The sequence below is a fragment of the Apus apus genome, chromosome 1 (assembly GCF_020740795.1).
Source record: "Apus apus isolate bApuApu2 chromosome 1, bApuApu2.pri.cur, whole genome shotgun sequence".
Classification (NCBI taxonomy): domain Eukaryota; kingdom Metazoa; phylum Chordata; class Aves; order Apodiformes; family Apodidae; genus Apus; species Apus apus.
In genome coordinates, this window is record NC_067282.1 from 27,754,051 (window position 1) to 27,770,104 (window position 16,054).

Below are 16,054 nucleotides of genomic sequence, written 5' to 3' on the forward strand. Positions count from 1 at the left end.
GGTGTTGGAAGTGATCATATCCCACTGGCTATGACAACAGTGGATTTTTTTTACTTCCTGTGTAAAGGTCTTACCACAGACTAAGGCAGTATATTTTTAGTTCCTTTAAAACTTGCAAGGGAACTGACAGGACGTTGTTTTTGGAAAGCCTGTGAAGCCAGCACAGAACCTAGAGGCAAGTTTTCTCAAACCTTTGTCATTCAGATGAACATTTGCATTCTTACCAATGAAATCAGCTTTCTCACTGTGAGAACACTGTCATTTGCCTGAGTGTGGAGCAGTCAAGTTTAAACCTTGTTTTAGAGCTCTTGCAGAATTCTTTAGATGTCCTGTTCCTTTGAGGAATTTAATATGGGTTTGCAGATAAAGAGCCCTGCCCGTTCATCACTACCTTTTCTCTGATGGATGTGATTCCTTCAACTGAAGACAGAAATGATGCAGTCTATGCAATTATCATCTCCAGCAGCACAAGTTAATAGGATTTTCAGTCCTATCCTTTCTGGCACTGACTTATAATGCACCACTGCCAGTGTACCAAGGAGTGCCAGCATCAGTTCTACACTCAGCACAGCATGTCAACCACATTCTTCCCTCGGTTCACTTGTCCCAGTCATCACTTGAAGAAAGGATGGGCTCGTAGTAATGGAATACTATCATTAATCATTGGTCTCATGCTATGGATTCCTCTTGGGGTGGCCTAATCCCTCAAGTTTTGCCTTAACCATTTCTGAATATTTCCTTTAACAAGTGCTTAATTGCCTGAGGGGATTTATCTTATTTCTCTTTATGCAATAAAATGTCATACTGCTTCAGCTCTGCAGCTGTTGGGCTGTCTTCCCTTGGCTTCCTTTTACGTACCCTCTGTTTTCAGAGAAAGCATTAACCTCCTGTTTGCAAGACTGAAACTGGGTTACTGACTAATTGATATATTCTGATGAATGATTATGCAAACAGAAAGTGTGACTAATGCTTCTTGGCTTCTGTACATTGTCTTTTCTTCTGATTTTCCAGTTATAAGAGACTCTTACAGGAAGAATCAGTGATTTTTTTTTTGATTCCTCATCCCAGAACTCTTAGGCATTGTCACATTGATCCTTCGAAGGGTTGGTCATCTTGCATCCTTGCTGTAGTAACTGTAACAAGTGGCAAGGTACTGCTTATTTTGATGAATAATTTGGAACTGGTAATGCTCCATAGTATTTTTAATCATAGTTCCTCCAGCTAAAAATCTTGATTTCTAAACAAATTATGTGAGAGATATGGGACAGATCTCATTAGATGTATTTTCCTGTCCTTTATCCATGTTATTCCTGTTAGCAGCAGTTGCTGGGACCACAGCATGAGGCACTGAGCCTCAGAACTCTTGATGTGTGAATTCTGTGTAACTTTCAGCTCAGTGTGCACTTGCTCATGGCTAACACTAGTATTGGAATGGCCAAGTATATCATATCGTTTACATGGTGTGTTAGTTACCTGGTGTCTCTTTGTGATCTTGAGTTGTTTCCTATGGAAGAACAATTTGTGGCTTTCTCTCTGTGTTATAACTGCATACAGTTGGATGGAAAAAGATATGAAAACATAATGTTGTTGTTAACTCTTAAGTAGAGTTTTTCAATCTGTCAAGGGCTTGTTTCTCAGCTGGGCTTGAATCTTGTTGCTTATCCTTAGTCCTTTAGTCCTTCAAGGATGGAATGCTGTATTTGCCTGGAATGTTAGATATGTACTGTCTTTTTATGGGTAACAGAAAAACCTGCATTGAAGGTTACTTGCAGATAGATTTTATTTTTTTTAGATGCAAAACCACAAAGAAGTTGACTGTTTCTCTATTGTTATTGAATACCTAATCACATAACAGCCTTTTATGAATTTTCACAACATGGAGCTGCCTTACAATTACCTGGGTACTAAAGCTTAAGCAGTGCTGCCTATTGTAATGTATAAGTTTCTATGTGCAGTCATTGCCAGAAGAGCATTGCACTCTCTTACCGACTCCTGTGCCACTGCAGAGTTCTCTAATGATGATCTAGCTTTTATTCTTCTCTAGGACACTCTGTTTTTTGAGGATTTCAGACTGTGCTGTTTCTTATCACTGCGTAAAACAAGGACTCAGATTAGATTAAAGACCTGCTCACCAATAACAGGGTTGTTTAAGGTCTCTTCAGTAACAGGTTGTACTCCTCTGAGTTCTTGAATATTTTTGTGGATTTAAAGTCAAGGAAAAGGGGCGTAAGGCACATGCTACTGTTTTATTGTAGCATGATGGCATTTGGGAATGGTAAAGTTTGTGTGTGTTCCTGCAAACTAATGCTGAGACAAAACAGTTGGTTTCTTAGTACTAAGCTAGTGGGTGTATGTGATTATATGTAGGCAGCATGTTGAAGAACATTGTTGGTAAATAACTTCCCTTTAAATTGTTGTCTTTTTCTCAAAGACCAATAAGAAGGACAAGGAGGAAAAGATAGGCTTGCCTTCATATTGAAGTATGCATGGAGAAAGAAATGAAATGCAAAGTGTACATTTCTAGGCCCAACTTATTTTCTGCTAGGTATGTGGTTGCTATGGTAATACAATACCAGTTAAAAAAAAAATGTAACTGGAACTGAGAAGACCAAGTTTCTGATGTCTGTGGAGAATGAGGACTGCTTTGAATCTGTAACTTCTCCAGTAACATGGATGTTAAATATAACTGGAGTTAAACTGTCAGAAAGAAAGTGGGGACATTTGTCTTGTTGCTGATGGCTTTTCATGTCATCTTACAGTTTGAAAACATTTCTTATAGTAGATGTACATGATGCATAGTCCTGCTCCTGAGTATTGTTTCCTTTGGAGTTCTCTCAATATAACCAAAGAAAGGCTTTGTGATTTGAGATAAACTGAACTCAGCATAGTATTGGTGCAGGGTCCAATGGGATACTTATATATGTATATACACACACAAAAATTTGCATATGCTGCCTGAAGCTGTTATAGAAGTATGTTTGCAGATGAAATGGACACTTCAGAGCTGGTAAACCTTCTGTTCAGTCAGATCCAAGTAGAAAAATTTGGTGAATGACATTTTTTAATAATAGTCCCAAGTAAGGACAGTGTAGTCCTTGCAGTTGAGTCCTCTTACAGTCAAGATCCTAGACTGCTTACTAAGAGTGTGTCTGTTCTTTTGACTGAGTTTACTTTACCAGGCTGGTGCTGATGCTTTGTGCTAAAAGGCAAAAGATGTGCATGTGAATCAGTAATAAACCGGGTATATATCAGAGAGCCCTTTGACCAATTTCATGTGACACATTTGAGGAAATTAGTGCTGTTCATACACGTGCTCTTTGCTTGCATCAGCAAAAGCAGAATTTCAGGAGGAAGTATCAGGTGTGCTGAAAAGTCCAAAAGTGGTTTGATTTTTGCTCACGTTATGAGAGTGGGCTTCTCGTGTTTGTTCCTGGCTTTGATATTGAAAAATAATCAGTTTATTGATACAAACACAGACATGTATTTTGCCAATATGAGATGCTTGCAATTATGTAAGTAGAAATAGCTGTGGCTTGGAAATAGTTTGGGAATTAGGTTTAGTATTTTCAAGTTCCTATCTTAGAAGCAAGGAAACAGATCACCTTTTTTCAGTGGCTTGTTGCAAACTCCTTAACTGACTGCTGTGAACTATAAATGAAGTAAATGTCATGGGTGCTTTTGAGGACTTGGTATCAAGTTTTGGAACAGACTAGTAGTGTCCTGTGCTCACATGGAGTTGAGCTTCAGAATTTGGATTTTTTGAATGCTGCAAGAGGAGAAAAGTGAGAAAGTGTTGAGTTTGCTTCAGTTTTTGTCCTTAACTCTTGTATTTGGCCAGGTAGTGGAACTGTTTACACCACTTGGGTGCTTAGGGGGTTTCCTCCCTCCCCCCTTATGGCTGCAGTGTTCCAGTTGAAATGACAATTTTGCTTGTACTGACAATAGTATATTAGTTTTCTGGAACTTGTAATTCCTGGTTATAAGTGTAGTCTATCTGTTCAGAGCTTCTGTAGTTGAATATTTTTATAAGCTTTTTTTCCCCACTGATCTCTGTGATGTGTCTAGGTGAAAAAGAGAGTCTAGTCTTCTGATGGTCTTGTGCTGTCCCTCAGGAGCCAAAGCACTGCTTTTAATTTTTTTTTTTTTACTTGTTTCAGTTAACAAGTTATAAAACTACTGCTAACCCTGGAAATTTTAGATGTTCACTTAGCCCTCTGGCTGTTGCTGTTAGTGGTTAATAAATAATATCCTGAGCAGTGCTGTATCCTCAGTGCAGTGTGCTGGAAGCATGAAACTTGAATGTCTTTATTGTCTTTTCTGCAAAAATAAATGCTCCCATGTGTGGTATGACCATGGATGATACTTCCAATGTTTTTAACTAAAACTTTGGTGTAGTTCTTCCCAGAGAGAGGCAACACAATGACACACGGCAAGCGGTTCTTTCGTGTATAAGTAGCTGTAGCTGTTCTTATCTATTACCGAAAAATGAGAAGTCACTTTTGCATTTCAGTGTTCATTTTAATCTCTGCATTTCACTTGAAGCACAGGCATGAGTTTAGTTGTGGGATATACCCAAGTTAATTAAAATCTCTGCCTTCTGATTTTATAACATAACTACCACATTAGTTCATTTGTTGAAGCGGAGTCATTTGAACTAGTTGATCCTGGCAACTAGATATTTTTGAGCACCTATACCCAAGTTATATTTCTTCTGTAGGAGTCTTGGTTTAATGTTATCTTTTCATTCAGTTGTGCTTTTTATCTTGAAGAACTGAGTAAAAGACTGAGCTGAGAACAGGCCTGCGCTGCAAAAAAACCCCCACCTTTGAACAAAAGAACACAGTTCCTAGTGCTGAAGTTGTGAAGAAAATATTCTATTGATTCTGAAGTTTAGATCAGTTTTTAGAAGTGGTTGTTCCCACTTGCTTTGTTACTCTCAACTTTGTGCATCATGTTGCCCTGAAATGTCTTAAGTGTTGGTTACATGATGGGTGTCTTGCTTGTAATGTACAGTACCTGAATCAAATTATAAATATCTGGAGAGGTTATAAGTGTGTTTATACAGAGTGAATAGCCATTGCTATGTAACCTGATTTATTTATTTATTTATTTTTAAGCAGAATATTTACATACTCGAATTCCTTTTCAGCTCCATTTACCTCTCAATTCCCCTCTACCTGGAAGTGAGTTGACTAAGGAACCCTTTCGATGGGACCAGAGGTTATTTGCTTTGGTTCTGCGTTTGCCTGGTATTACAGCACCAGAATCAGAGCAGATGACAGGGGTACCAGTGGATGACTCTGCAATCACACCTATGTGTGAAGTCACAGGAGGTGAGTGCTCTGGCTGCCTTTGACAAGTCAGTACTTTGAAAATGAATTCAATTTAGCTTTATTAATCATGTACATGTCTTGGAATAAGTATTTCAAAGTTCTTATATTACTTGTGAAAACTCAGAACCCAAATATAATAAAACAATCAATAAAGATATTGATTGCATTAAAGCTACAGACAAAGCTAGTGTAACCTGTCTTGGAAGAATGTGAATCTACTTTCCTTAACAGTTTTTTAGAAAAGCCAACTTTCTTTTTTCTAATGCACCTTGTTATTGCAATTTGAAATTGTAAGAATTGAGTCTGTTCTGTGGTACATTTCATACTCGGATCTAAAGAAGCCAAAAGTGAAGGAAATAATAGAATGGCTAGGGTTGGAAGGGATCTTAAAGATCATCTGTTTCCAATCCTGTGCAGGGGCAGAGACACCTTCCACTAGAAATGTGTTGGCTTAGTTTATTTTTTTCCCCTCTACAGCATGCAGAGTGCAGTGCAGATTGCATAATAATTCTGCAAATTTGATACTTCTCTCTTCATCATAACTTATTTTCTACTTTTTTAGAAATTATATTCCAGATCAAGCTCAGGCATTAATTTTACAGTTAGTTTGTAAAAAAGTTTATTACATCATGTATTAAAAATATAATGATTCTTCAGACACATCAGAGGGGATGTGATAGAAAGCAAACAGGATTTAAAAAGCATTCCAAAAAGACTTGATTTCAGTGCTTTATCACTGTAGTGTAGTCTATACTAATAGTGGTTTGACTGAAATTTGTGGACAGCTAAGTGTTGACGTCTGTCACAAGAGGGAGCCCATTTTCCGTGAATGTTGCCAGAATTTGAGTTAAAGTCATTAGAGGGCTAAACCTCAAGCATTTCCAATGAGGTGCATGTAATACTGTCACTGCTTCACTAGACTGTCTTGCTCCTAAATGAAAAAGGGAACATTTGGGATATGCTTTAAATCAACGATCCATACATAAATTTATGATCCCTACATAAATCAATGTGTGTGGCATGTAAACAGTTTTAAATGATCTGAGTTAAAAGGGCAGAAACACTGAACAACTGTAACCTTGATTCTTTCATTCTAGGTCGATCATATTGTGTGTGCTCTCCAAGAATGCTGAATCAGTGTCTTGAGTCATTGGTGCAAAAAGTGCAAAGTGGAGTGGTAATAAATTTTGAAAAAGCTGGACCAGATCCCTCACCAATTGATGGTACTTGAAATTTTTTGCAGTGCAATATCGAATGGCAGAAATGACTATCAAAACACTGTAGTGAAATTAATGTAATAGTAGCCAAACAAAAGGAAAACTGTTGCAATTTAAAAGGAAAACTGTTGCAATTTAAAAGAGATTATTACAGGAAGGACTGGCTACGTCTGAAATCCCTTGTACTTTTTCAAAATACTGGCTGTAGCCACTAGGCATTGTGTAAAACCTCTATCTTTGGTCATATTATTCTGGTAGCCTTAAATGCAGTTATTCATGTCAAGTATAATTAAATGGCTACATGACTTTTAACCAGTAGTTTTCAACCAGCTAGGAATGTAAGTAGCTTGATATGGAAATACTGAGAGTTTATACACTCATTCTTTTTTGTTTATTGTAGTAAAGTGGTTGCATTAAGAGTTAAAATAGCCAGTATGACTGTGCAGCCTTAACTTCTCATTCTAAATGGCTTTGCTATGTCCCTCTTAGGATGTTACTGGGAAGGTTTTGTGGGTTTTTTTAAAATCCTGATTTGCTGCAATAAAAAATTAGTCCAGCAGTGTTAGTTGTGCATATCAGATTTTTTTAGTGCATGTAGATTTGAAGGTTATCTGGTAATAAAAAGGGGAAGATAAGGAAACTGATTATAATAATGGCTCCAGATAATTGGCTCTCAGTTCTGATCCTGTAAATGCTGAATATTTACTTGGTGTCTCATAGTTTCTGGGGTTTTGCAGAAATGCTTCCTGACAACTATCTGCTGTTCTTAGAAAGAATATTAACCCTGGGGTATAATTCTTAAACTCTTCACAGAAGTTATCTAACACTTTTTGGATTTTAACTCTACATGGACTCCTAAAACCTTTTTCTTCTGCAGATGGGCAGGTGGATATATCTAGAACTTTTGGACCTCAACCTTGGCACAGCTGTCACAAACTTATTTATGTCAGACCAAACCCTAAAACTGGGGTTCCTATAGGTCATTGGCCTGTTCCTGAATCCTTTTGGCCAGATCAAAATTCTCCAACGCTGGTACGTACTGAAGCTAGATAAATCAAAGGGTTTATGCATGGGGGAATATTTTCATATTCACTGATTTTTAAATCTTAAGATATGTACTTGGTTGCAGCAAATGAAAAAGTGTAACCCAGGGAGGAATGATGTGTAAACCTGTGTTACCATTATCTTGGAGAAGTTACTGATGAGCAAATAATACCATGGGGTGTGCTTTTTAGTAACTTTGGACCATTAAGAAGCTGCCTGTAAAAGTTTTGTTTGTTGACCTGTATGTGGTGTTTCTGTTTGCATTCTGTTAAAATATCAAACCAGAAACAAGGTGGCATTTTGATAATAGAATATAAAAATGTGTTGTCTTGCAGGTGGTATTAATAGAAAATAGTATGAACTTCCCAATTTTGAATCTGTGTGATAGTTCTTTCTTCGTTCTAGCAAGTGAATGTAATTTCATCTGCTGTTGTTCAGAGTAGCCATACCTTCAGTTTATCCCAAGTAGAGAAACTCGTCTTGTTTTCTTAAACATTACCCATAGAATTAATTTTATTTGTTCTTTTTCATAAGAGAATGCATTACACTGCCTTTTTGGTCTGAGAACTAATCATTAGCATAGTGTAATGTATTTTTCTATTTCTGCTAATCTTTGAAAATCATCAAAGTAGAAATAATGCAGCTGTATAATTGCTCCCTACATTTCATGATGATTTTTATTGAATTTTCATGTTTTTTTTTAAATCTGAACTAGTGTGCTGGCTAGCAGACTCATTGAACTTTTCATAAACGTTATCTCCTTTGTTTGAAAAATATATAAAGTTCTGTGAAATACAAGTGGTTAAGGAGTGATGCAAGTATGAAATTTTAGTCTTGTTTACAGGTTTGATATTGTTGATGTCTGGGTTTACATTCATTGAAGGATGTGGTTGCTCTTAGGAACTGCAAAGCAAGCTAGCATATATGAATAAAAGTAAATCTTCTCTAGTCATTTAGAAAATGAAACATCACTGTGTACTGGATGTTAAAAAGCTGCTCTGTAGGAAAACTGTTCTGTGTAGGCCTTATAATCACTATCAATGGCATACCTGCCGCCATTCATTGTCTAGAATCAGTATGGTTTGTCTGCTACTGCAGATCTTGATTGAGATTGTGAAAATAGATCTTGCCAAGTGAAGAGCTGTTGCGCTAAATCTGACAAACACATGAGGTTGACTTAATCAAATAGTGAGAAGATGAGAAGAAATTATTCTCTCAGTTGTAGCATGTATAGCTCTCATAACTGCATAAAGCACTGGATTATTTCATGTGCAGCTAAATTCCTGTTGATATTAATTGGAATTCCACATTGAACCTTCCTTATGCAATGTTGCAGAGCAAAGTTTGCTGTTAGTGTTTCAAGACTTGTAATTTCTTACTGTTCTGAAAATAGTGTTAAAGCTTAGTGTATGTTATAACTCTTGCCTACTAAAGGGTCCATAGTTAGATATTTTTCTTTTCTTCCCTGTTACCTGATCCACAGTGGAGTTGTCTCAAACAGTCCTACCCCAACAACTGTTTCAGGTACTGTAGGTAATGATACTATAAAGGCTTTCTTAAATGTATGTGAAAGTCTGCAAATAATTAAGTTGGCAGATCAACATGTAAATGGCTGCTCCCACTGTTCTGAGGTAAAAACAATTCTGCTGTCCAGCCAAGTGGTATTTGACTTCAAGTCTTAGCATTCAACTTCTTTTGCAGCCTTTTTATTCCTAGTATAGCTGCTTCATGGCTTGGTCAAAAACTCCACCACAACTATTTATTGGAGGCATCTTCTTTGAAGAGAATTGCAGTTCCTTCAGTTGGTTGGGCCTCCTGTTTTGTGTGCCCTTGGACAGTACACCTTCCTCAGAGTGGAGACACTCAAGGCAAGAGCAGTTCTGTGGGCAGATAACATTTGGGTGGCTCATCCTAAAAGGAAGAGGCTAGAGCTTATAAATGTAGAAAAATTACTTTCAAGGTGAAATGGTAGGAAGGTCCAAGGAACCCTGTGTTTCCCTAGTCCATCTTATGTATGTATTAGTTACCACCTTATAAAGACAGTAAATGAAAGGAGACTTCCTAGTTGAGCTCTTCCTCAGATTCTAATGGCCTTGGAGGAGGCTCTCAGGGTAAGTATAAGAGCTTACATTCCTCTCTTGAAAACCTTTTTGGTGGAAGGTGTACAGCTCCAGTTTTCATCACATAAAAAGATGAGCTTTCCCTTTCAGCAAAAGGAATTTCAAATATGTTCCTATCTCACACTTGAAGCTCAAGGCCTTTTCCCTGTTACAATCCAAACACTTAAAATACTTGCATTTAAATAAGTTTTCACAGGCCTAGGTGCAATGTGAGTTCTCTTAGTCATTAAAATTCATTTTGAATTTTGTAACTGTTAAATTTTCCAAGAAAGAAGAGTGCTGGAGCAAATGAGCAAGGGCAGAAGTACAGCACCTGCTTCTGTGGAGAATAAAAGTGAGCATGCCCTAGAGTAGCATTGAGGAATCTTTTGTCCCCATTGGTATTTCTTTCCATTTGCAAGAAGTTTTACTTGTCTACTGTTCTAGTCTTTACTAGTAGGTAAGGTAATTGGCATTTACTTAGAAAGTAAGATTCCTTCAGATTAAGACAGTGTTAATGTCATAAATTAATTACTTAGAACTCATTAACAATAAATATGAATCCTGTATTGAATTGGGTCCTTAAATATGTCTGTTTTCAGAGAACTCGTATTACTTTAGTTATCATGTCACAATTGGGTTTTAATCATTGTGCAGAGTTATTAACAGTGGAATGCTTATGTTTAGCCACCTCGCACATCTCATCCTGTGGTGAAGTTCTCCTGTACTGACTGTGAACCGATGGTCATTGACAAACTGCCTTTTGATAAATATGAGTTAGAACCTTCACCGCTGACCCAGTTTATCCTGGAAAGAAAATCCCCTCAGACCTGCTGGCAGGCAAGTAGAGTACATGCTGAATTTATAGAATGCTATTTCTTTATGGCCTTCATTCTGTAATCAAACTAAAATGTCAGATTTCAGCATACAATGTTTTGGATTCACATACAATATAATGTGTTTTATTGCAGGTATATGTGAGCAATAGTGCAAAATACAGTGAACTTGGTCATCCTTTTGGTTACTTGAAAGCTAGTACAGCGCTGAATTGTGTGAATTTATTTGTGATGCCTTACAATTATCCAGTCCTCCTTCCACTGCTAGGTAAACACCACTTCATAAAATTTTTTCTAGGTGATAGGCAATTTTAAAATTTATCTAAGCAGATTACTGCAATTAATGCCAGTATTAACCACACACCTGTAGAAAACTACAATGTTGATCAATGTATTTGTCATCAGTAACTTGTATTTGTGTCACCAATTGGCTTGCCTTCATGACTCAGACTCAATGTATAGGATGATTTACTTCATCATCGTTCTTTCAGATATGTTTTAGTCTCACTTCTTTCAATATTTTAGGAGCCATTTTTTCCCAATCTGTTCTCTCAGTTACCAATTCAATTTGATAAATAATTTATCAGGTTCCGTCTTTTGGCAGCAGCATTTATCTTGTGTGTGTATATATTTAGTTTAGTTGCATATGTGTTAAAATACATATGTTAATTTAAGTTTTGCGGAACTGGCATTCCTCTGAGAGTTTCTTTTAGTAGAAAAAATGCTGTCTAGGCATGCCTTTCATTTTGTCTCTTGTTTTTATAACCATCAGATGACTTGTTTAAAGTACACAAGGCAAAGCCTACGTTGAAATGGCGGCAGTCATTTGAAAGCTATTTGAAGACAATGCCTCCTTATTATCTTGGGGTAAGATGACTTACTGTGTTAAAATTTCTATTTTTTCTTATGTAATTATAGTTATTTGTCCACTATGGGTGTATTCCCTATTTCAAGTGTAGTATGTATTAATTTAAGAGAGCATAGTTAAACTTCATGCATAATGATGCTTACTGTTTCACTGGAGTCCTGTGGAAAGGTTGAGACCTGAACGTTAAGAAATTTTCATCAGCTGTGACTTGTATATAATTGATATCTCTGTTAATTATTGATTTTGCATGAATGGACCAGTGCTTTAAAACAAAAACAACAAAAAAGCTGCTGTGAAAGTCTTTGTTTCTTCTTTTCTAACTTTGAGGACCTTGGGTAGTATTTGAAATTGATTCAGTTAGTTGAAGTATGTATACAACACTTATAAAGTTAAATGTGACAATATAATGTATTCCATGTTTCAGCCTTTGAAGAAAGCTGTAAGAATGATGGGAGCACCAAACCTTATAGCTGACAATGTGGAATATGGACTTAGTTACAGTGTCATTTCATATCTCAAAAAGTTGAGTCAGCAGGTAATGTTGAAGCAAAAGAACAGTAAAAACTTATTCTAATATCAGGATAATCTTAAAATACTCAAGTTCAATGGCTTTCAAGAAAAAAGAGCAGAAAGATCAAGTTAATATCTTCCTATAAGCAATTAGCAAAAAAGTACTTTGGTTTTCTGAATGGAAGAAAATCTTGACATGTAAATATAGACTTCTATAGACTGGTCTGTATGGATAGATATGGAGATTAGAAATAGAGATTTTTTTTTATTTAAGAATTATTTTTACTTGTACAGACATACTTTTGTCCAAAAGAAAACATGCTGTCTTACCTTAGATATTAAAAATGTTCTAGTATTTTTTTTCAGAAAACAGAAATTTGTACTTTGTGCATCTTAATCAGGTGTTCTTTTTCTGACTTGTGAAATGAAATGGGAAGTGTTCAGTAAATATAAACTGACATAATTCAAAATCTCAAAGAAGGTTACAGATGTAGAAGTTTCAGGTGAACTTCAGAAATTGTTGACTGTATTTAGAATAGTGCCCATATCTTTGACTAGTCTCCTGCACCTGCTAAAGCGTTTCTGCCCTGCTACCTACACTTTTATTTTGTTGAGCTGTGCATATTAAATTTTCCTGTTCAGGATAATAAAATAATGCAGTAGACTTGAAACTTCATAAACAGTAGTGCATGAAACTTGGCTAATGAGTTCTTATGGACCAGGTTTTTTTTCTTTAAACATTAATATAAATGATTATTTGAGGAACAAACCTCTTGAAGTTTACATTATATCCCACTAGTTCATAGTCATAATGCTCAGTATTCTGTGAGGTGAACTAACTTCTCAACCTAGACGTTTTAGTCTCCTAAAATGTAATGACATGCACTACAAATTGTATTTAAAGCTTTTCTAAGTTCTGAAAGGCTTTCCCAGTAAACAGTCAGTATTCTTAATAAGTACATATTCAAATTTTGAGTTGTCTACAAATAGATGTGAAAATGCAAACCAAATATTGCCAGGTGTATTATTAGATTACTTTTGGCCCTTTGTTCAACTATATTCTGCCCAAAAGCTGGTGTTTGTTTAATTTGGTACAAATATAACATAATATTGGGGGCTAGGGCTGTCTAGTCAAAGAGAACAAGGCATTATCATGTGTTTAGTATTTATTAATATCATGACTATTCCTATTGAGCTTTTAGAAAGTTTAAACCATGGTGTGACTGATTGCAACTATAGTTGTGGGAGAATCGGTCTTTTGGGAGTTAGTGTTTAGCTGTTACCATAGAAAACAGTGTGAGTACAGATAGGTTTGCAGAGCATGACTAGTCAAATTATGGCATTTTATGAAAATAAAAGCATTGCATGCATATTGGTGCTTTGATACCATAATGGGCAGCAGAGGAGAAACATGCAGAAGACCTAGGTACAAACTGTTCGTTATATTTAAAATTGTAATAAGCATTAAATGGTTATGTATTAAGCACTCCTTAAGCACTCATCCTAGTTATGGTCGTCATAGTGTATTAGCACATTGTTGAATCTTCTAGGTAGGAATTTAAAATGAATAAGTCTGACTAATCCTTTTAAGAGCATATTGTCAATTTTATTTATTTATTTATTTCAAATTAAGGCCAAAATAGAGTCCGATAGAGTCATTGGCTCTGTAGGCAAAAAGGTAGCGCAAGAGACTGGAATTAAGGTCAGAAGCAGATCACACAACCTGTCTATGGCACATAGGAACGATTTTCAACATCTGCTACAGGGGATTACTGGGGAAATTCCTCATAGACCTCTAGACCTCAATATGAAGGAGTATGCTGGGTTCCAAATAGCTTTGCTGAATAAGGTAAGCACCACTGTGTGTAATGTTGTTATTTTCAATATACTTCCATTGAAATGCTATATATTGTTTCATTCATGGTATTAATTGGACCTTTATTTGCTGGAACCATAGGATTTGAAACCTCAGACTTTTAGAAATGCTTATGACATACCCAGAAGAAATCTTTTGGATCAGTTAACAAGAATGAGATCTAATTTACTGAAGAGTACTCGCAAGTTCCTCAAAGGACAAGATGAAGGTTAGATAGTTTCTTTTTTGCCTGTCCATGTGATTGGTACTAAAAAAAAATGAAGACTGTAACAAATAGTGTAGTTCTTTAAAACTTAGAGGGTGTCTGATACTGCTGTTAAACTGCATGTTTTGTTAGATTTATTTTTTTTCCTTAATTAACTTACTGGAAGAGAAAATGGTGAGGATTGAGAAGATGCAGATTCACTGCTCTGTCCTTTAGTCCATATCAGGAGACTCATGCTTTTATGTAAGATTCTTTTTTCACTGTTTTTTCCCAACTTCCATGATACAGCTGAGAAAAAAAAAATCATAGGACAGTTCTGAACATTATGATCTCTCTCCATAGAAGTGTATTGTGAGCAGTGGAAAAGTGGAAATCACTCTGGACAGTGTGATCCTTTTGCCCTTTAGGCCAACAGCATGTAGCTCAGTAGTCTGCTAATTTATTCCTTTATCTTTCTGCTGTGTCTTCAGGCACTGCTTGATGGCATCTAAGAAAGAGACAATGATTAATTAAGTGGAGAAAATGAGAAGTGCAGTGCAAGTGAATGTGCATGTTACATTAGTCCTGTCAGTGCTTAGGTCAGATTAACATCTGTGATCAAGAGATACTTTAATGTGGAATGTACGGAAGTTGCTCTTTGGGAAGGGGGTTGAACAACATAAAAACTAATGTAAGGTTTTTTTCTGCTGTTTCTGCAGAGTTTATTTTGCTTGATCAAAGACTGGCCAACTTTAACTAAACGCTTAAGAAGTTTAGAATCAGGTCCTATGGATTTTAAGAGTTTGTTGATTCCAGTGGTCAAAAATCACAGTTTCTTTGGGAAAATGCTAGTCTGAACAATTAAATTTTGAGTGGCTAAAACTGGCTAGAGTTGTGTCAAAGCTGTAGGCAGCATGGAATTACTACTTAGCATTAACGCAGCTTTTGTTTGTAGTAATAATTTGGTAATAATTTGTTCCCATTTCCAGTTTTTTCACCCATCTACCCTGTTGAAATGTTACAAGACAGTGGAGAACTGGCATCCATGCATGACAACTATTGTTTATTTCCCTATCATAATGACAAATACACAAGACACCGATTCATTTTAGTGAATTTCCTGTACTCAAACCACGATGTTACAAATGACAGTTAGGCAAGAATAATAATGAGTTTAGCACATCTGTTTTGTTAATGCAGTTGATAAAAGACTGAAAATTGGAGGTATGAAGTGGATATAGACTAAATTCTCACAAGATGAACAGTATTATATATTAATAAAATCTTCTGTTACAATAGACCAAGTTCACAGTGTACCTATAGCACAAATGGGAAACTACCAGGAGTATCTAAAACAAATACCTTCTCCGCTCCGAGAGCTTGATCCTGATCAACCACGAAGGCTTCATACATTTGGCAATCCATTCAAGTTGGACAAAAAGGTGACTTTTATGTAAAGTTTTATTAAAGATGTACTGGCGTGTGTGTGTGCTGCTGATTAGAGCACTCAAAGAGCAAGGTATTGGAGAAACACTTTGGAGTATCTGGAAAAGTACTGCTTACAAGAAAGTGTTTCAGATGTTTTTCCATCAATAGTTTCTTATGGAGGACAATCTTTTTAGGAAAAACAGTATTTAGGCTCTGAAATGTATTATAAATGAAATATGTTTGTCACTGTAGTATAGCTAATGCCTAATGATCTTTCTGTTACCAAACTTCTCCTGTAAAAAGTGTCTCATAACTTAGAGAGTATGGACTTTCCCTTTTGTCCAAATCTGGCTTAGACTTGACTAAATTATCATTATCACTTAGACCTCTTCTTTTAAATGTTTGACTCATTTGCAATTACTGAAAAAGAAGCTTGACTGCCCATTCAGTTGTCTTATTGGGCAGACCTTTGTGTAAGGGCCTTGAGCACATTGATTTAGTCTAGGAAAGATTTGATGCAGTTTCATGTATTACTTTGTTCAACATTTGAGAATTCAGTATGCAAGAGGACGTTGTACGTTGTTGCCTTATACATGGTGAACATCATGATAATATGAAACCATTAATTATGAATTATTTTTGTTATGTGGCTTTGGTGT

The 16,054-nt window shown here is 36.2% G+C and overlaps 1 protein-coding gene across 5 annotated transcripts in view; it reads left to right on the forward strand.

The window, feature by feature from the left end:
* Positions 1–16,054, forward strand: part of INTS6 (integrator complex subunit 6) — a 46,505-nt gene that overhangs the window by 23,417 nt on the left and 7,034 nt on the right. For all 5 annotated transcript variants that reach the window (XM_051622605.1, XM_051622596.1, XM_051622614.1 and 2 more), the window contains 10 exons: positions 5,150–5,333; positions 6,431–6,556; positions 7,428–7,582; positions 10,381–10,533; positions 10,665–10,797; positions 11,302–11,396; positions 11,822–11,932; positions 13,541–13,756; positions 13,865–13,991; positions 15,267–15,409. In XM_051622605.1, coding sequence (XP_051478565.1) covers positions 5,150–5,333; positions 6,431–6,556; positions 7,428–7,582; positions 10,381–10,533; positions 10,665–10,797; positions 11,302–11,396; positions 11,822–11,932; positions 13,541–13,756; positions 13,865–13,991; positions 15,267–15,409 — 1,443 coding nt within the window. The remainder of the gene's footprint in view (positions 1–5,149; positions 5,334–6,430; positions 6,557–7,427; positions 7,583–10,380; positions 10,534–10,664; positions 10,798–11,301; positions 11,397–11,821; positions 11,933–13,540; positions 13,757–13,864; positions 13,992–15,266; positions 15,410–16,054) is intronic.